Source organism: Nomascus leucogenys, chromosome 4, assembly GCF_006542625.1.
Source record: "Nomascus leucogenys isolate Asia chromosome 4, Asia_NLE_v1, whole genome shotgun sequence".
NCBI lineage: Eukaryota > Metazoa > Chordata > Mammalia > Primates > Hylobatidae > Nomascus > Nomascus leucogenys.
In genome coordinates, this window is record NC_044384.1 from 141,781,774 (window position 1) to 141,809,560 (window position 27,787).

The window sequence follows — 27,787 nt, forward strand, 5'->3', positions numbered from 1 at the left end:
TGACCTGGAAAATACGCTGCCCCCAATTATCAGTAATCGGACCTTAGACATATTTATTTGCTTGATCATTTTATGTATTCTTTTGAGTCCTGGGGATAAAGAAGTAAACGAGACAGACAAAAGTCCAAACCCTTGTGACACTTTCATTCTTCTGGGACAAACAACAACAACACAGTGCAATACCACATACCAATAAATCCATGAAGGAAATCAAGTAGGCTTATGGCACCAGGGACAAGAAGCCTTCTTTGAGGAGTAGACGTTTGAACTACAGATTTAACTGATGAACTGGGGAAGTGTTGCAGTTTCAGTAAATAGCTTATGTTAGCCCAGACACAGAATAAGGTGTCATCTGTTTGAGGGGCAGCAAGCAGCCAGCTGTAGCTGAAGCAAAAAGACCAAGAGAGAATACAATAGAAGAAAAGATGAGAGAAATGCAAGGCAGGAGCCAGATCAGGACAGGCCACTGTTAAAGAATCTGAATTGTATTCAGAGGCTATGGGAATATACTAAAGAATTTTCTGATTATAGACCTGATTTATGCTTTAGTAAGACCATTCTAGCTGCAGTGAGGAGAACTGAGCGAAGTTTAAGTAGTGACAGAGAGATCCATGATGAGGCTACTGCTGTCGTGAAACAGAGGATGAAGGTGTGGCCCAGGGCTAAAGCAGTGAGGATGGTGAGAAATGGTCAGATTGGGGATTTGAAAGTACGGTAGACCTGAATTCCTGATAGGGTGGATACAAAGTGTGAGGCAAAGAAAGCAGTCCCGGCAGGGCGCGGTGGCTCACACCTGTAATCCCAGCACTTTGGAAGGCCTAGGTGGGCAGATCATGAGGTCACGAGATCGAGACCATCCTGGCCAACGTGGTGAAACTCCGTCTATACTAAAAATATGAAAATTAGCTGGGTGTGGTGGCGCCTGCCTATAGTCCCAGCTACTTAGGAGGCTGAGGCAGGAGAATCGCTTGAACCCGGGAGGCGGAAGTTGCAGTAAGCCAAGATAGCGCCACTGCACTCCAACCTGGTGACAGAGCGAGACTCCAACTAAAAAAAAAAAAAAAAAAAAAAAAAAAAAAAAAAAGGAAAGAGTTCCAAATTTTGGCTTCAGCAAAATCTAGTAGTCAAAGCTAGGTGGTCAGGGTACAGATCATTTAAGTCCTCACTGGTTATGCTAAAGATGTTGGTCTTATCTGAAGGGCAGCAGGAGGCAGTCAGTAGAAAAAAAAAAAAAAAAGCAAAGGATTTTGGATACATTTTGCTGACTTACTAAGCCGGTCTCAGCAAGAACACACCAGACACCTCAATATTGCTGGTGGCCTGAGCCACAGCTGATTCCTTATAGAGAGAATGGAGGCTACCCATCAATCACAGATTTGGATTTCCACAGAAGTGCAATGAATCCAGGTTAAAGCTAATTTATTCTTGAGACACCTGAATGCAAATATATCCTCCTTCCCCATCCCCTTAACCCTATATGCTCTAGGAAAATACTAGGATCAACCGTCTTAGCAATGCTGTGACCATCTAAACTCACTCACTTTACATCCCCATCATCCACTGGAAAGAATTACTTATTAGAGAAACTATATGGGCAGAAAAACATTTTGGAACACATTTCACCTAAGTGTTAGTTCACTGCATTATATAACATGAATGTAGAAATAGAACTGATTTATATTTCAACAAAATTAATGATATTACTAGACTTTTCCTTTTAAATCGCATCTGAAAAGCTGTAGATCATTTCCAAAAAAGTAGACATTCTTGAAAAGGACAATTACAAAATCAGTATTATGACCAAGAATTTCGTATCTTCCTATCTAAGCAAAGTACAGTGTTAGATGGCTTTCAAGTCAATTTTAGTAGATGTGATATCTGTCCTCCAGGAATCCTGTGTCTCCACAAGTGATTGTTCCAAAACTCTTTCCCAAACTAACAACATCCAATATAATCTCCCCTGAAATTCATTACAAATTAGGAGATAGTTTCTTGTTAATAACTTACATTAAACTTTGCCTTTTAAAAAAGTGAAAGTACATCTAAAAGCGTTGTTGCATTAAATGTGTATAACAAATGGACAAAGCAGGTGTGGAGAGTTGGAAAGAAGGGAAGGTCAGAGGGAGGACATTTAGATATAGAGAGAGTCTTGCTCAGCATTTATAACCTACCCCTGTTACTATGCACTGTATTTCTCCTTTGGTCAGAGACCACTCTAAAGCTGCTACTGTTGCCCAGGGCTTTGTTAAGAGACTGAAAGGCTGTAGAATCTGAGCAGGCCCGAGGCTATTTATTTTAATTTCACTACTTAAAATTATATATTTATACTTAAATTTCTTATCTACACTAATTTAGGTAGGTTTATTACTGTAGTGTATGTTACTGTTATTCAGCAACTAAATACACTAATCTTTGATTGAGAAAAATCATATTAATCTGAGCAATAATTATATTAATTTTAGCACAGTAAAAAGTTGTTTTTCTATGCAGAGTAATTAAGCAAAATTCCATAGATTTTCAAAGCTTTCTGTACATAAACGTTTTCCCTTCACCTCAGTATTTTTGCTAAATTTTCACACCATGGACTCTAAACTTAAACAAGAACAAAAGATTTATTTTCTTCGACCAAGGGCAAATTTAAAAGGTAGTTAAAAGTCATTTACTTTCACATAACCTAAAACAATCCTGTTAGCACTGCAGTGACAGAGGCTCATTACAAAGGTCAGTTAAGTAAAAGAGGGCAAAGGCAGCAGGACTCAGATGATAAGAATAAAAACAAAAATAGATCCAATGCAGCATTTTGAGAATGAAGATCAATGAAAACACTTAGAGCACTGTTTTCTATATTCTTATGAGAGACCTTTTCCATTCTAGCATTTCCTCTTTGCTGGTTCTTGGCATTTGCTTTAATAAAACTAATATTTAAGCCACAAATTTGCATTATCTGAAGTAAAAAGATAATAAATGCCTCAGTTAAAAATAACTTATCTGTCATGGTAAAAGTGAAAACATATGATTAAAGTATAAACGGGGTGGCAAGGGAGAGGCAGCGGCATATTTTATTTAACTATCGATCCAAGAAATAAGGCAGCAGGCAGCAGGTTGTCTTTCCAATCAAAACTACTTTTATAGTAATATAAACGCCCTTGCTTGCTCAACAGTAAAGGTCTTAAACAACTGAGAGGATGAGACAGAAAAATTATGATATAAACCATAAAAGTGACTAAAATATGAGTAAAAGATGTTATGATTTAATGCTATCATTCTAAGTAGACAGACAATCTTACTGCTTATGCTTATGACAGCATAGCAATTAATGAAACAGATATCAAATCAATAATAAAGTAGTAGATAATGGCAGATATATTTGCTTAGCTTCATCAGTGAAAAGAAAAATTCAGCATAACAAGATTTTATAAAATCAAGTAAGCAGTTACACAGATATAATCATTCGGTAGCTCTCTGTGTTCTTACCTGTAAGGACAGCTTTTGCTGAAGGATCTGCCAGGTCCAGGGCTGATTTCCCATCAGTGTTCCGAATGTTTGGATCAGCTCCGTGCTGCAGCAGCACTGTGCAGGGAAAGCAGAAACAATATCTTACCTCGGGGATACAGAGATTATTTACTGGTAAGTGTCGTCTCGGCATGGTGTAGGCATAAACATACATTGCACAATTTTTTTCTCTTTCAAGAAAAAAAAAAAGAAAAAAAGGACTGCAGCAAAGAAGCCTCTCTAGAGTAAAATGAAGTTGGCAACTTATGGTACAGTATTATCACATGACTTAACATCATAAACATGAAACTAGAAAAATCTTGCAATGTAGAGTTTTGGTTTGCCTCCTTCAAGTAGCAGTATGGGAAGCTATGTGCTCGCTGGCTCACACTGTGAAATATGCTAACTGTGAACCTGCCCTCTCTTTACTACCACTGTGGCTGCTTGTTGCTGTTGCTGCTTTACTGCTGAATTTCCAAACGCTTCCTCTCCTCAGAATAGTTATAATACTGTGCAAGCCTTTTAGTGGCTCACCACTTGCACATGCAACTCACCATAACATACTGGCTTGCTACCAAGAAGTTTAACAGACATAGTAATGCGTGTAACCCCGGTCCCCTGGAGTGGAGCTGCAAAAAGGAACTGCCTCCTATACTCATTCTTTCCATCAGAAATGTTTAGAAACAGAAACTCAATCACTATAATATATTCTAAGGCATGAATGTAATGCCTGCCATATTGGGTAAAAGTAGCTACTGGGAATTCTTAAATATGGAGGTTCCTACAAAAGAGAAAATCACTGTTTAAGTAAAATCCAGATATATTAATCCAAAACATTTATCAGCCACATCTGGTACATGGTGTGTATAAGCAGGTAGGATGCAGAGGGCAGGAGAGGAGGAGACTGTTGCTGTAATACTACCCAAACAATGATTAAATACATGAATGCATTAAAAAGTTGTTCCATTAAGTAAAATTCAGTTGTAAGTTATGAGGCACTACCGTTGATGAGTCCCAAATTTTCATTCATTCATGACAGTTCCACGCTAAAGCACATACATTCTTTAGCAATATTTGGAAGGTAATGCTCACACATTACCAAGCAGTAAGTCCTTCTGTTTACAAAGCTCTTCCTTTTCCTTTAATGCATTAGCCATAAAATCAATGGCTTTGTTATAATGGACAAACAACAGCCTTATCCAGAACTAGGACACAGCTGCCAGGAAGGTAAGCCTGTGCATCTCATACATTACATTTTGGGGAGTTTCAGACCTGGGACAATAAAAACTAGCTATGGCTTGAGAAGATGCAGTGAGATTTTACAAAGCCTTTCTGTATTGTATCCTATGTGAATGCAAACAATGAACATAATTGTTTTCCAGATGTTTATAAACTGATTCAAGAGTCAGTAGAATAAAACAGTGAGTGCCACAATATCAAAGTGTAGTTACTCTTTCATCGTAATGGGTACAGCTATAGTAACAACATGTTTTTTAATTCCAGGAAGAAATTCTAATGTGAAGATTTGGCTTATAAAAGGTCTTTATCATAAAGCAGACTCAAGTATCAAATGCAAGCTGATAACTATCTCTAACTTTATTTAGTTGCTGAGTGATCACATGCAAAGGGGAAGAAAACAGAAGAAGTAATAGCTACCATGAAAAGCAGAGTTTAACTGCATACTTCAGTAACTTCAGAATCTGCTTTAAACAAGAAGTAAAGAAATATTTTTATCTGAGTTTGACAATTATATGACGGGAGCTTTCATTTTGTAGTTTTTAATGAGTGCTGTAAGCAAAACAGTGAAAGTCTGACTGTTTCTCCAAAGTCACCTAAAACCTCAATCCTCCTTGTTTTAACCAGTATTTTAACTATTATATCTTGCCTATTTTGTAATAGAAATCTGCCATTACGGTTTAGTTGTAGTTTTGTTGTACTTTAGGTGACATTAAAAGAAGTAAACATTTACCTGAAATAGATATTTTCTAAACATGTTCGGGCCATGCCTATCTCTTTAATTAGACCTGAACACAGACACATCTACAGCAAAGTAATGTAGCAACAGGAAAGAAGTAGCTGAATTTTCTAAACCAGATGCTGATAACAAAATTCACATGAGAAAATATTTAACCATATTTAATTCATCACATATGAATTAAAAATTAAAAACTCAGTAAAGTTAAAACTTTTAGGAGAAGTAAGGTATCTAACCTCTCATTAGATCAGCAGGGGTCTAAACTTATCCAGCTTTCACACAAGGTTACAAGATTGCCAGGAGGACTGAATTAGAACATAAAGTGGCATGCAAAGGTGCTGGGCAGGGAGCATGACAATCCCCATCAGCTCACCATAATATTTAAAGCACATGTTAAAATGTGTACTCTCAACTCTACCAGTGACGACTAATTCCATGCTTTGCTCTAGGGCAGGCGTCAGCTAACTTTTTCTGTAATAGGCTGATAGTAAATATTTTAGTCTTTATGGACTATTTGGTCTCTGTCTCAACTGTAGCTGAGAATAACACAAGTTTGAACTGCATGAGTCCACATATATGCAGATTTTTTTCAGTAAAAGTTACACTGAGTGTGCCTGTCTCTGCCACCCCTAAGACAACAAGAACAACCACACCTCATCCTCCTCCTCAGCCCACTCAATGTGAAGATGATGAGGATGAAGATCTTTATGGAGATCCACTTCCACTTAATGACTAGTAAAAACATTTTATCTTCCTTGTGATTTTCTTAAAAATGTTTTCTTTTCTCTAGCTTGCTTTACTGTAAGAATACAATATACAATACATATAACATACAAAATATGTGTTAATTGACTGTTTATGTTATCGATAAGGCTTCTGGTCAATAGTAGGCTATTAATTTTGTGGGAGAAAGTTACATTCAAATTTTAAAATGCATGTTGTTCAACGGCCCTAACCCCTGCATTGTTCAAGGGTCCTCATCCCTCCCTCGACTCTACCATTATAGTGCGAAAGCAGCCACAGATAATATTTAAATGAAAGAGCATGGCTGCATTCCAATAAAATCTTACTTACAGACTTTGAAACTTAAATTTTATAGAATTTATAAAATATTCTTCTTTTGATTTTTTAAAAAACCATTAAAAAATATATAAACAATTTGTAGCTTGCAAGCCACACAAAAACAAGAGACAGGCTGGGTTTGGCCTACGGACCATTTTGCTGACCCCTGACCTTGGGCAGTACTATATAAACGTGGTCTGTGCTACATAAAGCATATTATACAAAGTTGCATTCCCAGGTCTATGCTATACAAAGCATATAATACAAAATTCCATTCCTAGAACTGTTTATAATCCATCTACATTGAGATAAGAACCGAAACTGAAGGTATTTAGAACTATGTCTGTTGTTTCAAAATTACCTTCTCCAGTACTTCTTTTTATTTATATTTTACAAAATTATTGGTCTGTCATGCACTGGGGAAAAAAGAAAACCCCGTTCTCTACCATACACAATTTGAGAAGCACTGAGCCAGGGCACACAAGAAATTCTCTGGGCCTCACTTCTCACGACTTTTAAAATAAAGGGACTAAACTTGATAAGGTGATCTCTACATATTTTAGGAGCGGTCTCAAATCTCTGATAATGCTTTTAAAGTTATAGCCAAAGACTTGAAGCATTAAGATCTAAAATATTCAAAAAATAAAAATAAAAAACAGCTGCTTCAAATAGAATCTCTTCTTCTCCCACCCTCTGAGTCAAAATGAAAAAAATAATAACAGAAAGGTTTTCATTTATCTTAACTCTTTAAAAAGAACAAACAAAACTAAAAGTTGACACCAGGAGCACTGAAGGTTGTCAAATAGATTCTTAAATGTCCCAAACTATAATATTTCCCAAGCAATTTCTCAAATAGAATTTCATCCTGAAGTGCCTTCAAATCTGATCCTTCCGCTGTTCTCTATGGGAATTTATGTGGGACTATTTTCTAATACCAGAAGAATGGCACATACATGAGGCAAAGGTAACAACAGTTTTCAAGAATGCCACACTGTACTCAAAGTGGTGTCACCTAAGACACAATTCTGGATGCTTCAAAATTTGTTTTCAACATTCTGAGCCATCAAAGAGAATAATAAAATGTGACTATTAACACAAAATAAAATTAGAAATTCATCTTGTAAAATCAATATGCATTGATAGTACACTAAAACAGATTTTTCTTAAAAACTAGCACATTGCTTGATGATACAGTGTCATAGTATTTTTAAAAAGTAGCACAAATACCTGAAGCAAAGTTCCCAAAATACACCAACAATGTACAAAGTAAGGTTTGAAAGAAAAAGAAGGAAACTAAAATCTGAGTAACATTCAGTACATAAATTCAAGGGTACTATGGCCATTCACAAAGCCCCCTATACTATCTTTAACCACTGGGACATTATCAAACCTCAAATTCCAGAGAGTAGGTGGTTTCTAACTGTTTTACTAATGCATCTCAGCTCTATTTATCTCCTTTCGAGGTAAGAGGGGCAAAGAAAATGTAAGCAGCTGGCATAACAAGACAGTTAAAACTAAGGTAGGGTCACAAAATTCAAACACCATTTTCAAATGAGCTATGGCAAGAAGGACACATGATTTTCCCATTTCTGGTACAGGCATTCAGCCACGGTGAGCCAAATTCAGCATGTATTACTTTAGCTATGTTGTTTCATTTCATCCTTTAAAACCATTAAAGTTAAGCATTTGCATAATTATTGCAAATAAAAACAAAATATTTCTACATTTATACAAAGACTCATTCTGCTAAATTCCTAGAAATTACAAAGTGCAACTATAATAAATTGTGTTTAACTGCAGGCATTATTAACTGATTTTAAAAGACAGAAGACATAGAAACAATGTGAATTTTCCAAGCTAAAAATGTAGCAAGCTTTTTAGAGTAAATTATCAAAAGATGTTTTAGGAAGTTTTTACTTTAAAATTATAAGCATCTAACTCTTTAAGAGTAAAGAGATACACATTTATTAGACTGAGTTTCAAAAATAGGATTACATAAAGAACCAAGTTCCTTGAATTTTTTAAGGAAAGAAAATTTTTAATTTTACAGAAAAATATCAAAGGACTAAATTTTAACTATAGTACAGCCTTGAATTTATAAGACTCTTTACACATGAGCTTTAAGAGACAAACTATTTTTTATAAACTGAAACATGATAGATCCTTGTGTTTATGCACAATTTCTTCTACACAAACATGTATATTAAAATGGTATGATATTATATAATGGCATAAGTTATGCCATTATATTATACAGTATACATTATATCATATATAGTATGCTACAGTATATACTATACAGTAATACAGTATATATTTATATATTATAGATTTTTTAAAAACTCTTTTATGTTTTCATCCAAAATACACGTTACTTATTACAGCATAAAAGTAGTCAAGCTAATGTATTTTATTTTTCAAATTATCTGAAGTTGATTTACCACTAACAGTAACTATGAAAATTCAAGGCCAGGCGCGTAATCCCAGCACTTTGGGAGGCTGAGGTGAGCAGATCACGAGGTCAGGAGACCAAGACCACCCTGACTAACAACGTGAAACCCCATCTCTACTAAAAATACAAAAAATTAGCCAGGCGTAGTGGCGGGCACCTGTACTCCCAGCTACTCATGAAGCTGAGGCAGGAGAATGGCGTGAACCCGGGAGGTGGACCTTGCAGTGAGCCGAGATCGTGCCACTGCACTCCAGCCTGGGTGACAGAGCGCGACTCCATTTTAAAAAGAAAAGAAAAAAACAAAAAAGCAAATTCAAGTAACCAGTGCTATCCCTATATAGGATGGCTTACTGAATTTAAATTAGAATTTAAATGGCACAATTTTCTGTTTTCAGTAATGGCAGAGTAGCTTATTTAAATCTACCCTTAGGCTGTAAACAACGAACAGAACTAGATTCAAAACAAAAACAAAAACGCAACTTCTAAAATCATCTATGAGCTAACAAGACAGTTAAAGAATTGCCAGCTGAAGGCTGAAGAGCAAAAGAAATCTAGAGGGTAAACATGTATGGAAGCTGTGATTGTTCTGAAGGCAATTATTGATGAAGAAAAATAAAATGTCATTTCAATGTCTCATGGAATAAGGGGAAGAGCAATAAAAGCCCAGAGCCCCCCCAAAATAAGGACTATTACGAGATTGTTCCCCACACAACAAGGGTGATACCTCAGGATGAGGATAAAGTAGATGTGAACTGGTCCTATTACAGAATTATAGCTCTGGTTGGAAACTTTGGCTGTCTACGATATCTAAAACCTTGAATTTGATTTAAGGTGGCCCCACATTGGCAGTAGCTCCTATAAATAAAGAGTTGGTAAAATGTCCAGTGCATAACCAAGATAATGAGGCACATAAATAATCTAAAATACAAAACCTACCACTGCTAATAGACAACTCAAGAACAGACCCACAAAAACTTCAGGTATCAGAGGTATAAGACATGTATTACAAAAAGAACCATGCTTATTGTGTTTAATAAAAGACAAGCTGAAAGATCTAAAAAAGATGAAACTATAAAAAATGGCAAATTTATAAAAGAATTAAACAGAACTTTTAGAAATAAAAATATAACAATAAAAATTTTAAATGAAACTTCAGTTTCCAGCCACAATGGAATAACTGGTATCAGACTAGCTTTCCCTCTCTGACATAACCAATTATGAAACTGGAGAAAATAGATGAAGTAACTAATTGCAGGCAGTAGCCAGCTGCAGTTGTAAACTGTGATCCCTGAAAGAAGAGTAACTCACAAGATGGGTACCATAATCACCCAACTCTCTGCCTAACACAATTTGTCAACTACATAAACACAACAAGAGTCAAAGTAGAACATGGTGGTTACACTGAACTGAGAAGACAGAAATCCAAACTCAGGGCAGAAGAATTGGCTGGAGTTGGCAGAATGGGAAACTAGAGAAGAGGGATCTATGCAGAGAGCAGGCCCCAGATGTCTGTGAAGGAGTCCCCAGGGATCACATGGCTGGGCTGGGCTGTACCTGTGCAGGACAAAACCCCTGAGACTGATTTGGCAATAGCTGCTAGGGACTGAGGGCACAGCAAAGTGAGTAGAGGTCGCAAGGTGCTAGAGAAAGAGCAGTGCTGAAAGAAATTGGAATTCTGGCCTTGAGAAAGTAAAGAGAACCTAAAATCGCATTAACACACCTGACCCACCTTAGCGCCAGCGTTAGTTATGAATAAGCACCACGACCTAGAACAGAGAGCTGGGGATCTACAAAGTCAAAACTATTTTTATAATAACATTAAGATATTATTCCCTTGTTTCATTATATTAACATTTGCACTGATCGTGCAACAGAGGATAACACTACTGATAACACAAGCCGAGATGGTGTCTCATGCCTATAGTCCGAGCACATTGGGAGGCTCAGGTGGAAGAATTCCTTGAGCCTAGGAGTTTAAGACCAGCCTGGGCAACAGAGGGAGACCTGGTCTTTTCAAAAAGTAAAAAACTGAGGCAGGCATGATGGCACACACCTGTGGTCCCAGCTATTCGTGGGGCTCAAGTGGGAGGATGGCTTGAGCCTCAGGAGGTGAAGGCTGCAGTGAGCCATGATCGCACCAATGCACTCCAACTTGCATGACAATGTGAAACCCTGTCTTAAAACTAAAATAACACAAATCAAGGCAGTGCCATCAACCTCTATTAGTGATTATTACATTCTTCACTATAAAACACATATGCAGTAAAAAAAGGAGGGTTTCACATTAGAATGCCCCAACGAAGCAGTAAAATTACTGTATTTTATTAAATATTGGCCAATAGATTTCTTTAAAATATTCTCTGTGAAGAATTAGAAAGTACTTATAAAGGACTCCCAAAGTCATAGACTTTTCTGCTGACATGGATATAAAATAACAAATGTAATTATTTTATATAGTATAATACAACATGTTAACAAGTTAGGCCTCACTTAGGAAACGAGTATTTTTGATATGACAAATGGAAATCATTACAAAATCATACATAGGTACACAGGCAAAGCTGCTTTCCAAGTGTAAGACGACCAATGGATTGTGATGTTACAGAGTGCAAAACGTTTTCTGACATGGTTTCAGATTCCACACTGCAGCTAACCACTAAGAAACTACCATTTGTCCAGTTTGCATGTGGAATCAAAGAAGAATATCCACAATTACTGGAAAGGTTACTGATATACTCTTCCCTTTTCTAACTATAAATGTAGATCTTCTTCAGATATTTTGACCCCAAAAAGCCTATCAGAAAACACTGCAAACACAAGCAGATAAGAGAATCCTGCTGTCTCCCATTAAGTCAAATATTAGCAACATTTGCATAAATGTAAAATGATTCCACTCTTAGGACTATTTTTTGTTTTGGAAAACAATTTTTCAAAAAATGTTATTCATGCAACCTGCAGTAAAAGTTTGTTATTTGCTGTATGAAATAATTTTTTAAACTTCTTTGTTTTAATGTCTAATACAATATGCATGACCCCTATACAAGCTCTGTGGAACGCTCAATAATTTTTAAGAATGCAAAAAGAGACTAAACATTTGAGAACTTGTGCCCTAGAATAAGCCCTAGTCTAGACACATAATACTAATAAAGCCCGAAACAGAGGCAAAACAAGGTCTGCAGAAGGGACAATCTTAAAGAAACATGGGAAACACCTTGGGCTTTCCACAGATCTGCATTAACAAAGCTTAAAAACAAACCTCCCCAAGTTAAGGGTGATTTTAAACCAGCAATAAGGTGATCTGCTAAAAAAAGAATAAAAATTCTTCAGAGGAAGATAATAAATATCACAGAGTGACCAGCATGTCCACTATTGAATAAAAAATTATTAAACATATAGAGAGAAAGGAAAATGTGATCTGGTCAAGAAAAAAAAAATCACAAAAATCAACCCAGGATAGCCCAGATGTGTTAGGGTTAGTTAGCAGAGACCTCAAAGCATCAATTATAAAAAAGTTCACTCAAAGACTTAAAGAAAATAAATTCCAAGAATTAAAGGAAAGTATGGTCTTAAGAAGTGGAACACAGACACACTCTGATAATCAAGTGGGAAATTGTGGAACTAAAAAGTTGAAGGACTCATCACACTACCTAATTTCAAGATTTATCATAAAGCTCTAGTAATCAAGACAGTGCAGTACTAGAATAAGAATAGATATAGATATAATAGGACTTGTGCAATTATTGGAGTTGCAAGTTAAACTAGCTACTTTGTGTTATGAAGCATAACTTCTAATTGAAAAACTATGTTATTCAGATTTGGGTACGTAGACCAACGGAACAGAAGACAGCTCATAAATAAACCAACATATAGGGAGTCAACTGACTTTTCAACAAAGGAAGCACAGTAATTCAATGGTGGAAAAACAGCCTATTCAACAAATCATGCTGAAACAACAGATTCTCTATATAGAAAAGAAAAAAAAAAACCAAAATAACTCTTACCTCACACCACACAAACACATTAACTCAAAGTGGACTACAGACTTAACATAAAAGCTAAAACAATAAAATCTGTTAAAGAAAACATGAAAGAAAAATCTTCATGACCTCGAGATGTAAAGATTTCTTAGGAGAAAAAGAAACTAAGCCTTAAAAGAAAATACCAATAAACTGTGTTTTATCAAAATTAAGAACTTCTGTTCTTTAAAAGTCACCATTAAGAACATGAAAAGGCAAAACACAATCTAGAAGAAAATATTTGCAACACATATATAAGATAAAGAACTCTTCTGGATTAGAGAAAGAACTTCTACAAATCAATCATTAAAAGGCAAACAATACAACTTGAAAAATGAGCAAGAGACTAGGGCATTTCACAAAAGAAGATATGTAAATTACTAATAAGTCCATGAAAAGATGCTCAACATTATTAGTCAACAGAAAAATACAAACTAAAAAGACTGGCAATACCAAGTGTTAATGAGGAGATTCTAAACTGGAACTCTAATACATTACTTGTGGGCATTACAAATGAATGGTTTAACCATTTTGGAAATCAGTTTAGCAGTTCCTTATATAGCTAAATATACACTACCGTATGTCCTAGCATACATACTTAGTCTTAAGTATTTACTCAAAAGGAAACAAATACACCAAAAACCCATGTGTCCACACAAAAGACTTGCATGTGAATGATCATATGTTTATTTGTAATAGTCAAACACTGAAAAAAATCTGAAGCAAACCGTAGCACAGTCATACAACAGAATACTACCTAGCAATAAGAAGAAACAAACTTTCGTTTCATATAACAGGGATGAAATCTCCAAAACTTCAAAACATGATGAGTGAAAGAAGCCAGACACACAAGAACATATTTGTAGAACAGAAAATTAATCTACAATGTCAGAAGATAGATCATTGTTGACTGGGGATGGCTGACAAGAAGAAAAATTGACTGCAGATGGGCACCAGACAACTTTTTGGAGTAAACAAAACTGTTCTATTATCTTGATTAGAGTGGTAGTTATATGGGTATACACATTTGTCAAACCTCATTAAAATGTATACTCAAAATGTATTCATTTTATTTCATTACTTCAAACTTGATAAAATTGATTTTTATGTTATATAAAACTAATATTTTAAAAGCTTTATAGAGGGTCCGACTGCAATTAGAAACAGCTAAAGAGAAAGTTACTGAACTGGAAAATATGACAACCAGTATTTCCAAGACTGAAGTACTGAAGTATACAGAGGAAAAAGAGAGTAGGATGGATAAAAGATGGAAACTAAAAGGCCTAACATGCTGCAATTAGTCTTAGAAGAAAAGAAAAAAATAAAAAATATATATACATACACACACATATATGTATCTATTTACAGAGCTAATGCCACAGATTTTCCTAGAACTAACAGAAGACCCCAATCTACAGGTTCAAGATGCACCAACAGGATAAATTCATTAATCATTTAGAAAAAGTTTTTCACATATAAATTAGGAACAACTATAAGAAGGTAGCTAACTCAAGAGAAAGCATGCAAGTTAAGAAATTAATAGTATATAAACTATACTGAAGAAAGATAATTTTAGTGAGCCTGGCTTAATATACATGTTATATACGTTATGCAGATACTTAATTACAATTCTATTTCCATTGAATTCTATTTAATTCTACTTCCAACTTGCAAAAAGCAATTATTTTGCAGATGTAAAAACCCCATATTCCTATTCTTGGAATAAATTTAAGTTTGGTGATATCAATTAAATTATGTTATACTGTTTAAAATATTTTAAATAAATGGCAAGAGTGAAGTAGATACACTCAAAGGTTTCGTACACACAGTAGTATATGTACAAACGGTAATAAAACAGGGATGAAATCTCCAAAACTTCAAAACATGCTGACCTCAATGTACAGTGAACATACTATATGTACATTGAGGTAATGTGCCTATAATGCATATATACTATCCTGCAAGTAAGGCATAATCTATGTCTGATTAGCCAAATCAGAGAAATAAAAACAAATCAAAACTCTTTGATATAAATTTAATACTTATTTTCATTTGCAAAATTTCACATTTTTAAAATATTTTACTTCCCTTTTCTTTTTAGAATCCTCTTCAATTATTAACACCTTGGTTTTTTTAACAGAAGAGTTTCTACCTCTGAATAAACTACTCATTGAAGTTATTTGAATTCTAGCATTCATAGGAAATAATCACTGAATGTGTATACCAGATTAAATTTGGGACACAAAAAGAGTGATGAGTTCTGTTTTCTCTTAATATCCTTGTGCTATTAAGTTACTCTTAAACATAAGATAAACATTTCTTTGATGCACAATGGTGTCTTCAGCTCTGAATGAGAGGTGACATTCACTTAATGAAGTAGGGTTCTTCTTTCAAATTAATTAATATCCTCTGGACGAACCTATGAGAACCTCATTATATCATGTAGAGCCTACTGTGCCTAACTCATAAAGCTCTTCTAAAATAGAGATTTAAGAACAGGTATTCTAGTATAATGAACAGGGAACTGAATTGGGTGTCAGGAGAAAAGTTTAGAAGTAATGGTTGTGTGGTCTTAGCCTCTTCTCTTTAGCAATAAAATGGTTAGTAATTTCCCAGTGTTCTAGAGTTATGCTGCCCAACATGGTAGCTAGTAGCCACATGTGAGTACTGCATCCTTGAAATGGGACTAGAGAAACTGATGATCTGAATTTTTAGATGCATTTTAAAAATCATAGTTAAGACCAGGCGTGGTGGCTCATGCCTGTAATCCCAGCACCTTGGGAGGGCAAGGCAGGCGGATCACTTAATCCCAGCTACTTGGGAGGCTGAGGCAGGAGAATGGCTTGAAACTGGGAGACGGAGGTTGCAGTGAGCCAAGATCGCGCCACTGTACTCCAGCCTGGGCGATAAAGCGATACTCCGTCTCAAAAAAAAAAGTTATAGTTAAATTTAGAAATTGATAGTTGATTCAGATATTGGTAAATGTTTAACATATTTAGGACACCTCAGGTATGTAAATCTAGTTTTTCAACTACAAATTTTATGAAACCCAAATACAGATCAAGTATTGATCATGAAAACGTTGTTTGAATTGAGATATGCTTTAAGTATAAAATATACATCAGATATCAGAGACTTAGTTGGAAATAATGTTAAAAAATCTAATGTTTTAGACACACTACATGTTGAAATAATACTTGAGATACATTGAGTTAAATGAAACATTATTAAGTTCATATCACGTGTCTCATCACTTCCCATTTGGGAGGAGGCGTGGGGCTTTCTGCCTCTCTCTCTTCTACTGGCTCTTCCAAAACAGGGTATTCCACAACTCTCAATGCAGTCATTTGGCCCTTTTCCTTTCAGTGTCATCCGGAGATACGTAGACCATGGGGAGCTGGTACTATTAGCTTCCCCTTGTTTTCACTGTCTACGTAAGTAATCAACTAGCTAAACCTACAAGTGGCTTGTTGCATCTTTACCAGCCTAAGTAGTCAGGCTCGGGCTTTTGCCATGGCTTGTCTGTTGAATGCACTTAATGGGGGGGAGCTGTCCTGTGTGTTATGTTTAACAGCACCCCTTAACTCTAACCACTGGATACCAGTAACACTCCCCAACTGTGATAACCAAACATGTCCGTCCACAGATACAGCTAAATATGCCCTCTAAGGGGTAAAACTGTCCCTGCTTGAGAACATCTACTCTTTAGGTTCCTATGGACCCATCCCCACCTCCTCATACACATGCAAGGCGGAACACATGAAGGTCTATGCTTCTTCCGGACCTCTGAACACTTTCATATACTGGGTTACTGCATTACATTTCATTTGAAGAAAGATTTATGTGGTTTCTAAACATAAGAAATAAGTAAAGCAGTAAAGTAAAACTGTAAATAAGTAGAAAAGATAATAGTAGTAGGAAATAGTAAAGATGATCTCTAAGTATCCTTCTAAATTTAAGGTGCTGTGGTCTGCAAATATATCTTTGAGTACTGACTTTATCAAATAGAGCTTTTTTATTAGAAAGGACAACAAACTACTTCAGCTACCTTAATAACAGGAAAATTTATTAAAGAATAGAGGTATTCCATTGAACGCAAAGGCAAAAATGTGTCTCAAAATTTAGGTGTTGCTGTCTTTCCCTGTCTCCCAGACATTCCCCTTAGATACAAACACATACGCCTGTATTATCTCAATCTTAGTTCCAAATTATCATGAAAGAAAATTTGGTCCAGCTTGACTCAGCAACTGGTTCTGGACTTAAAAAGTTTGGCCAAGGAACTAGAAGAGGCAGTACAAACAACGGTGATGGGGAAAGAGGCATTGGTTCTGAGCAAACACTACTTGTGCAGATATCTCAATGAGTAGCTAATGCAATAATACATGTTAAATTCAAAGTTTTAACACATGTTAAATTTAAAGTTAATGTTTTAAAAATATGTAAATAGATTTACATGTACAAACGGGTTCATAAAAGTGATAAAAAAAACTACTTCAGCTACCTTAACAACAGGAAAATTTAGTGTTATATCTGAGAGTGAAATAAACAGGATTTGCACTTTCTATTTTATACATTTCTACACCATTTTTCTATTATATATATGTATTATTTTTATAATGAGATATTGATCCTCAGACAAAAATGATCTTTATGCATGCTGTTTAATGTTTGCAAAACAATGCTTTTTAAAACCTCTTGCTTACATAAATTACGTTGTAACTAATAAAGAAAAATTGGATCATTCTTCCTATCAAATGACTAACATTAAATATGGTAACAGCAATGGATAAGACAAATGTGAAATAAATCTATTAATTTAGATTCTGTAATAATGCTGAGTGTAGAAACAAATTGAGTAAAATAGTGAAGTGATTATCTATTTCATAAAATTCTAGGGTTTCAGTCATACTTTCATATATGAAAATCTTAGTGTTTCATATAAAAGTGACCCAAAATTCAGAATTCTGTCAACATCTGGGACTAGCATACTTGGAACAAATTAATTTCACCCCAGTGAACTACGTACCTCATTACAAGTACTTTTTTTCCACGTACCTCAGTGGGAAAAAATAAAAACTGCATTTCTTTTTTTAAAAAAAGTTCAGCCAGCTGCAGTGGCTCATGCCTCTGAAATCCTACCATTTTGGGAGACCGAGACCAACAGATCGCTTGAGCGCAGGAGTTCAAGACCAGCCTGGGCAACATGGCGAGATCTGTTTCTACAAAAAATACAAAAATTAGCTGAGCATGGTGGTGTGCACCTGTACTCCCAGCTACTCAGGAGACTGAAATGGGAGGATCACCTGAGTCAAGGAGGTCGAGGCTGCAGCGAGCCATGATCACACCACTGGACTCCAGCCTGACTGACAGAGTGAGACCCCATCTCAAAAAACCCCACAGTTTTTAATAAAAATGTTTAAAAGTTCAAAAAAATAAAGTTCTCTACGAGGTCCGCCATGGCAATATGCCATAGTTAGAGCTAAGAACACAGCTGTACTTCAGAGGCAGGATTCTGGGGCCAAACTGCACAGGTTAGAATACCAGTTCTGCTGCCATCACTTCTGGGACCCTAGCAACTCCTTTACCTCTCTGAGCTTCCATTTCCTTGCCTGTAAATCAGGAGATAATATTAGAGTACCTATCTCATCGGGCTGTTAGGGCAAAACAAGCCTATGCACATAATTTTTAGAGATATTAAAAAATATTTAATTACCCACTCGAAAATTCATCCATGTGAATAAAATTACTGAGTTTTACATGAGTTTTAATGAGTTAAATGCATCTCCTTCAATCTTTGTGGACAAACTTTGGCATAAAATTTTATAATAATAAAAGATTCTTTCAATTCAGTTTTGCTCCTATTGTCAAGTTTTCTTATAAATATAGAAAATCAAGACTTTTTTTTTAAAAAAAGGCACATCACATCTGCAGTAACTTAGGTATAGATTATTCTGTATGTAGACATAACAGATTTTTATATTCCAGATGAATTTTATCCTTTTTGCAATGAACAAAGTTAAGCCAGGACACAATACATTTGTAAAATCAGAATTATCCACTCACATAACAATTTACTACAAGATAAGGCAGACACTGGAATAAATATAAGATTGAGTGTAACAAAGCATCTGTCTTTCTACCTGGAAACTCAATAGAGAATAATGACTAAAAGTTCTGTCCCAGGAATTAGATAAACCTCAGTTTTAGAATACTGCTCAATCCTTAGTAACTGTCTGACCTTGGGCAAGTTACTTCACCACTGCCAATCTTAATTTCCTCTTTCATAAAACACTACCTAACACAGTGAATTGCTGTTACAATTAAATGTGACAATATATATAAACCCAGCTTGGCTCTTTACACATAATGAGAACTCAATAAACACTCTCTCCTATCCCACACAGAATCTTTTCATCTGTCTTTCAAAAATAGATACACAGTGCTAATAGAAGATCTGCTGGATTGAAATAAAGGTAAACTGATAATAGCCCTAGGAACAATGAATTCATTTGTGCCACACCAAATTGCTATATTATGCTTCTTTTTATTTAGGGGTAGATTACTTTTTCTAAACTTGACTAGATTCAACTAAATGAAATGTCCATAAGGAATAAAGCAAGTATCTCTATAATCTGAGCAGGGAAATTTATAGTAGGATCATAAAGCTTGCACAACTCTAAGGGACAATTACCACATGTAAAAGGTGCTTCCCAATCTGTTTATGAGAGAGAAGAAGGGACAAACACGAGAAACACTTCACCTGTCTTTGGGAACCGTTCCCTAAATTGCTAACTCTACCTCCTCTCTCTCAAGGCCTCACGGACTTACTAGCATTCCAGATGAATTTCTTATATGTGCAAAACATTAAGACCAATTCATTCATACACACACACACACACACACACACACACACACACACATACATTTGAGACAAGGTCTTGCTCTGTGGCCCAGGCTGGAGTGCAGTGGTGTGGTGCAATCTCAGCTCACTGCAACCTCCACATCACTGGCTCAGTTGATCCTCCCACCTCAGCCTCCCAAGTAGCTAGGACTGCAGGCATGTACCACCATGCCCAGCTAATTTTTCTGTTTTTAGTAAAGATGGAGTTTCTCCATGTTGCCCAGCCTGGCAATTAATATTTTTATCACTAGTTACAAGGTTTAAAGTTACATATTTAAAAACTTCCTCCCTCCCAAGGAAAACAGGACTAAACCTGTGCCATAATAGTAATAATCTGATTCTGATTTGAACTTTAGTCTCCTAAGGAAGTATATCATTACTGGCCAGGCGAGGTGGCTCACATCTGTAATGCCAGCACTTTGGGAGGCTGACGCGTGTGGATCATGAGGTCAGGAGATCAAGACCATCCTGGCTAACATGGTGAAACCCCGTCTCTACTAAAAAAATATAAAAAATTAACCGGGCGTGCTGGCAGGCGCTTGTACTCCCAGCTACTCAGGAGGCTGAGGCAGGAGAAGGGCGTGAACCCTGGAGGAGAAAGTATATCATATCATTACTATTATTTTCCTGTGCCTCTGACAACTGATTCAACAGACCGAAATGCCAATATTTTGCTGTACTTTCAATCTAAAGGACATAAAGAATATAACTTAAAGAATTTTCATTCATTAGGAAAGTTATTTAGCTAAAAGCAAATAATTGAAAAAATAGACTGAGTTTTGTGTTTCCATGGGATTTGACACATTATCCTATTATCAATTGTTCTGAATGATAGTATTGAATCACATATTTCACTTCCCACCTCAACTTTTCCCCCACATTGAAGAAAAGACCACCTTTTTCTTTTTTTTTTTTTTTTTTTTTGAGACGGAGTCTCGCTCTGTCACCCAGGCTAGAGTGCAGTGGCGCGATCTCGGCTCACTGCAAGCTCCGCCTCCCGGGTTCACGCCATTCTCCTGCCTCAGCCTCTCCGAGTAGCTGGGACTACAGGCGCCCGCCAGCACGCCTGGCTAATTTTTTGTATTTTCAGTAGAGACGGGGTTTCACCGTGGTCTCGATCTCCTGACCTCGTGATCCGCCCACCTCGGCCTCCCAAAGTGCTGGGATTACAAGCGTGAGCCACCGCGCCCGGACTTTTTCTTTTAACATAATTCATCATCTGTCTTTTTCCTTGTCTCATTCCTAGTGGGTTACAATTTTCAGAAACAGCAACTGTGATGTCCCTTGGCTTGAAAGAGAGCTGTTTACCCATGAGTAATCTGCTTTAAAAAAATTAACCAATTATTTCATACACTTCATATCTGGTTACAGCAAACCACAATATCCCTGCTATTGAAATATTTGTGGTGAAAATGTTTAAGTTACATTAATGATTCTCCATAATCCTATATGCAATATCTCCACTGACTAGGTTAAAAGAATGTAAATTACAATGAGGAAAAAAGAGCTTCATGTCTTATCAAATCACAATTCAAGTTTACAAAATTACAAAGGATACTAAACAAAGAATGTAACACAAATTCACACTGATGGTAACAAAGAGCAGCTTATGGCAATGTCAGCCCTTCACTTAGCTTTGACTGAGTGTCCGCTTTGTGTCAGAATACAAAAATAGTCTTGTGTGGCAACCTTACTGTTGCATACAAGAAGAAAGCAAGTGGAAAGGGTATTTACTGAGACTCTACTTGCTTTCTCTATATTCTTTCATTTAACTTTCCATAAAAATTTTATGCAGTAGAGCCGATGTCCATTTTATAATTAAGAAACTGAAGCTCAAAGCAAATGTGTAAAATCAGTCTCTATGTGATAAACTGCAATTCATACTTAACTGTAATGCCAAGTGCTTATTTGCTATCTTACAATTCCATATAAATGCAAGCTAAGATTACCACAGAACAATACTCAAGCTTTCTTCCCCTGAAGTAAATTCTAAAAGGCATATCTACATATTTGTCCTTAATACCTTGTCTACCACTCTATATTCAATGTCCTCTTCCTAATAATCCCATCACAATTCCCCTGTGGGAACACTTGAAAAATACCTATGACAGTGAGAGTTCCATTTCAGGGGACCCACTAGAACATTTCCTGGCCTTGTTCCCTCAACCCTCAGAACTCAAGTTTATTCTTTCAAAGACCAGCACTCAAAACTGTGTCACAAACAGGCAAAACAAAAGATGTGCCCTGTATCTCTAACCATGATTATGCGTATCATGGTAAATTTAGAAATTTTCAGGCTTGACACAAAAGTCTGAAAGAGTTATTCAGATTTCAGATGTATTGATCTAAAATAAATGTATCTTTGGATACACAGCGGGATTGCTTAGTAAGTCTTATTTATATGGTCATATCAGGGAGTAGAATATGAAATAACTCACAGTAAGATTAACATTCTTAATCTTGGATTCTGTTTACATATGAAAAATGTAATACCCACCATATTTTTAAAAAGATAATTAGCAGATTTAAATAACACGAGAGTATATTTTTTTAAAGTAAAGTACAAATGTAAAGCCTATAAATACAATTATTATACTTAACAGTTTTCTAGCTTGGTCAGTTGAGAATGAGGAGTAAGAAGGACTCCCTAAGTCTTTATCTCAAATATGGACCTACCTCCATATTTCAGTATTAAAACCATACAAAGGGAAGCCATAGTTCTAATAATATAAGAGTTTCAGACAACATGATAAACATGCAAAGCAAAATCTGCCTGGTTACCCATTTGTCTCAAATACCATTTTCATACAACCCCAAACTTAAGCCATGTATCTCACTGAAAACTACAGTATGTATGTACGTATGTATGTATGTATGAATGTATGCATGTATTTTGAGACAGGGTCCCCTCTGGCACCCAGACTGGAGTGCCATGAAGCGATTATGGCTCACTGCAACCTGTATCTCCCCACTCTAGTGATCCTTCTGCCTCAGCCTTCCAAGTAGCTAGGATCACAGGTGTGTGCCACCACCCCCAGCTAATTTTTTGATTTTTTGTAGAGACAGGGTCTCACTTTATTGCCCCGGCTGGTCTCAAACTCTGAACGCAAGCAATCCTCCCACTTTGGCCTCCCAAAGAGCTAAGATTAGAGGTATGAGTCACTGCACCTAACCTAACCCACAGATTGTTTTGAACAACTGAAGTGAGTCTAAAAGTAAATGCAAATGTGTAATTCTTTTATTAGACAGACCTGGGCATTAAGTAAAGCCTTGCATCATTGTAAAAAAGTATAAGAAAATTTTTTGTTCTAGTTTTTTGCTTTTTCCTCCTAATTTAAGCATCTTCAATGTATTTCTTAAGGCCTTGGAAGAGTGAAAGCTTCCATACTGGTGCTTTTCCTGGAATTCTAATAAAACACAATTAATAAGTACATAACATATATATATATATATATATATATATATATATATATATATATATATATAAAATGTGTATATCTACCACTATTGCACAGAATAACTGTTAAAACAGTCCCAATTTTATCAGGTAAATGCACGCTACTCTAACCTTCCTGAAAGCAGCTGGAACATAAGCAGGAAAGTCATCAACGTAAGAGTACTCAGTGTCGGGGGAGATTATTTCCAAAGGCACAATCACTCTCATTCTGGGCCTCTCTTCTCTGTTTTAAGGATACAAGTACGGAATTTTGTCATCTTTGTGTTTTATGAAAATGCTACACTGAGACTTGTTTAAAACATCCCAGTTCAAGGGTGCCTGTAATCCTAGCTACTCAGGAGGCTGAGCCAGGAGAATTGCTTGAACCTGGGAGGCAGATGTTGCAGTGAGCCGAGATCACACATTGCAATCCAGCCTGGACAACAGAGCAAGACTCCGTCTCAAAAAAAAAAAAATACCAATTCAGTTTTTACATGGACAACTAATGGTAAAAATGCAGAAGGGAAGTATTGTGGCAGGAAAAGGAAAGACATTAATGAAACAAAACTAAGTGAATCAGATTTTCAAGGCTTCACCGAATTTTCAACTAATTTTTGCAAACAGGAAGGTGTGAGAAATGACTTTTCTTAACCTAGCTCATTTATAGATGATATATAAATAGACAATGTGACAAACTAAATCAAAAGGTCCAATGAAGTTCTCCAGTAGCTAAAACTTCTTTGGTCCTTATTAAGAAGCTGTGGCTTTCCAGGAATTTATCCTAAAGCAATTGAGGTTTATACATATATGTAATGAAAAGGATATTCTTTATACTACCGTTTATAAAATGGTACAAAAATAGACTAAATGGCCTACAACAGGTGACTGATATTTAAAAATGATGATTTCTACATAAATAATTCTTAGAAGCCTTTAAAATGAGATTATATAAAAATACTCACTGACAATAAAATATGTTACCACATAAAGTAGAAAAATAAACAAAAAACGTGATGGAATGATCTCATTTTATCTAAAGTGGATTGCGTACACAAGTTCACTGGGTCTAACACCGCTGTGTAACAGAACTTTCTGTGATAACAAAAATTTCTGTCTACTCTCCAGTATGATAACCAGTAGCCAGATACAGTCACCAGGCATTTAAAACATGGCTAGTGCAACTGAGAAACTAAATTTTTAATTTTTAAAATTGTAATCAATTTTAATTTAATGGCTATCACACTGGACCATGTAAGTCTAAACAGACAGAAAACAAGGTATGACAGTTATCATCAGTGTATTTTCTCATTTTTCTTTAATGGGCAACTATCAATTCTAATAATACTGTTAAGAAAAAACCCAGAAAGTTGTTAACCTTCAAAACACTATATTTAAAATAACGGGATAGCCGGGCGCAGTGGCTCATGCCTGTAATCCTAGCACTTTGGGAGGCCGAGGTGGGTGGATCACCTGAGGTCAGGAGTTCGAGACCAGCCTGGCCAAAATGGTGAAATCCCATCTCTACCAAAAACACAAAACATAGCCATGTGTGGTGGCGGGTGCCTACAGTCCCAGCTATTCGGGAGGCTGAGGCAGCAGAATCGCTTGAACCCGGGAGGCAAAGGTTCCAGTAAGCTGAGATCACGCCATTACACTCCAGCCTGGGTGACAGAGTGAGACTCCGTCTCAAAAAATAATAATAATAATAATAAATAAATAAATAAATATCAGCGGATAAGAATGTACCAAAGGCAGTTCAACACTCATTCCACATTTCTTTCCCCCATCCCCAAACCCGTGCCATTCCAAGTTCCAGGATGTTAACTTCATCAAAGGACAAGCAACCATGGAAGTGGTCAGAAATTTTTTTAAACTAAAACAGAGTTTGTAAAATGAAAGGAAACGCATCTTTTTAAATAGCAAACATACGAAAGGAAGTTACAAGGAAATTAGCAGAGAGATACTACTTTACGAGTAAGTTAAACTTGGTTTAAATTTTTGTAGACAGGTTAGTTTTTTGGTTTGCGGAGAAGGGGGTTTGCTGAAGATTATTTTCCACCTTAAGTTTGCTAAATATGATATGGTTTTAAAAGCTAAGCTAAAAATAATTTAAAAGAATTAATTTGCAGACTTACAGAATGAAATTAACCTTTTATGTGTATGATGTATTCTTAAATGAAGCCCACTACGTGAAGAGAACCTTCATTTCTCAATCAAGAAAACATTTCCATTATAACAACTTCCTATCAGCTCTACAGACTGTGGCAAAGTAACAACTTTCTCCTTCTTCACTGGTAAAGTGGTAGGTAATCTGAATCATCTGCCTCACACATAGGACACAAATATTAGTGACACTGCTTGGCTAAGTCCTTTGAGAATCCTCAAGGGAAAACCCTTTACAATATTACGTATCAACTATCCACAGCAATTTTTGATAAATTTACCACCATCACCTTATTTTTTCTTATCCCTCCCTACCTCAACTCCTCAGCTCCCGAGAGGAGAAATTCATGGGTTTAATTTGTAAGTTAACAAGAAAAAATGTTTTACTATCCTTTGTAGAAAACTCATTATAACCAACAGTTAATGAGTGATCAGAATCAACACTCAATTGCCCGTCCTAATGAAGAATAAGCAGTTACTTGACAAATGGCAGATAATCTAAATATAATTTGCATATGACTATAAAATGTGTTTTATATTTGTATATGAATATTGAAGTGTCTGACATACTGCAAGTCCACATTACTTTAAAATAAAGGAATCTCAACATATCACCTAATCAAGAAGTAGAAAATTACTCAGCTTCCTTATCCATGTAACACAGACTAATATAAAAAAAAGTCAGCCAGAATCAAGCCTTCTTCCTGTGAACTACTTTGTCACTTCACACACGTTTCTTGAGTATATAATTAGACACCAGTGATAGACAATAAGAATACGTACGAAAGTGAACAAGGTTATTGTTAGTTCCTACCACAGAGAACGTGGTACATGCTTAAGTTCACACCTCACCTGATTCAGTTTAAGAAACTGGCACCTCATCCTGTGGTTGTGTTACAAAGTAAACATACTCAGTGGACAGAGAACTACTCTACTTCTAGATGCCAAGAACAACTGGAAGTTTACAATATACCAGAACTATAAAGACCAGTCTTTGAGTTTTTAATCTGTTTGTATTTCCTGTCTCCTAATACTAGGAATGTGAAAAGTATGAGAATTCTACTAAAGCTGATAAGATGAAGACATAGCTAAAAGAACATCTGTTAGTCTTTTGATCCTTGAAAAGCAGATAATGTTCACAATGCTACCAGAATACATTAAAGGAAAACACAAACCAAAAAAAAAATTTAAGTATTGGGAATTAATAAGTCTTCGTTTGTGGAAAGATTTCAGGCAACAAGCTATTAAAAACAGCCTATTTCCCTAAATTTTGGAAACATACTTGTCAATAGTAGGGGCAAACAATGTCATCTCAGAAATAACTGTGCATATTTTAGATAATTATTTTCTAATTAGTTAAAAGTCCATCTGGCTTTTATTATTAAATCTTAAAATAAAATGGAATAGCTGATTCTTTCATTTTAATCTTTAAAAATATATGCTAAGCAAGTTGTTAGAAAGCACTTGAAGCAGCAGCCCTCAGACCAGAAACTGCTTTCCTGAATTTCCACAGTGTAATTAAAACGATAATGTTATTTATCAATATACTGCTTTTAACCTAAGAATAACCGTCAAGCAGAAATCTTATTATTCCAATGCTGATGAAACACCAAATACTTTGCTATTTTGACTGATAAATTAGACTTCACCAAACTTAAAAACCTTTGCCTGTATAAAAATACCATTAAGAAAAAGAAAGGCAAAGCAAAGATTGGGAAATAGCATTCACAATACACACATCCAACAAAGACCCACTGTAACAGCACAAAAAGAATTCTCACAAATCAGTAACAGCAAAAAATAAAAATAAAACCACAGATGGTCAAAAGATACAGACACTTCACAAAAAATATACATGAATGACCACTGTACATAAAAATATTCTCAACACGCTCAGCCATCAGGGCAATGCAGCTTCTTTTACAGTCCAGTGTGCACTTAGCATTCCACCCAGCAATCCCACTCTCAGGGATCCATCCAAGAGAAGTGAAAAAACATGTCCACACCGAGACATACATCCAGCATTATAACAGCTACAAACTGCAAACAAGCGAAACAACCAGCGACTGTGCTACATCCATACAATGACACACCATACAACAACAAAAAGGAACTACCAATATGCACACATAATATAAACTGACAAACATTTAGCCAAATGGACCTAGGGAAAAAATAAAAGACAACTCTATTAACTAGAATCATACATGAAAGGGAGTAAATTGCTACTAAGCTTACAGAAATAAAAGATTATAAAGGAATATTATGAACAACTAAATGAGAAAACTGG

General features: G+C 35.9%; 1 protein-coding gene across 4 annotated transcripts in view; it reads right to left on the reverse strand.

Moving 5' to 3' along the window:
• Positions 1 to 27,787, reverse strand: part of TNKS (tankyrase) — a 221,247-nt gene that overhangs the window by 159,319 nt on the left and 34,141 nt on the right. For all 4 annotated transcript variants that reach the window (XM_030812401.1, XM_030812400.1, XM_030812399.1 and 1 more), the window contains exon 3: positions 3,475 to 3,570. In XM_030812401.1, the coding sequence (XP_030668261.1) occupies positions 3,475 to 3,570 (96 nt within the window). The remainder of the gene's footprint in view (positions 1 to 3,474; positions 3,571 to 27,787) is intronic.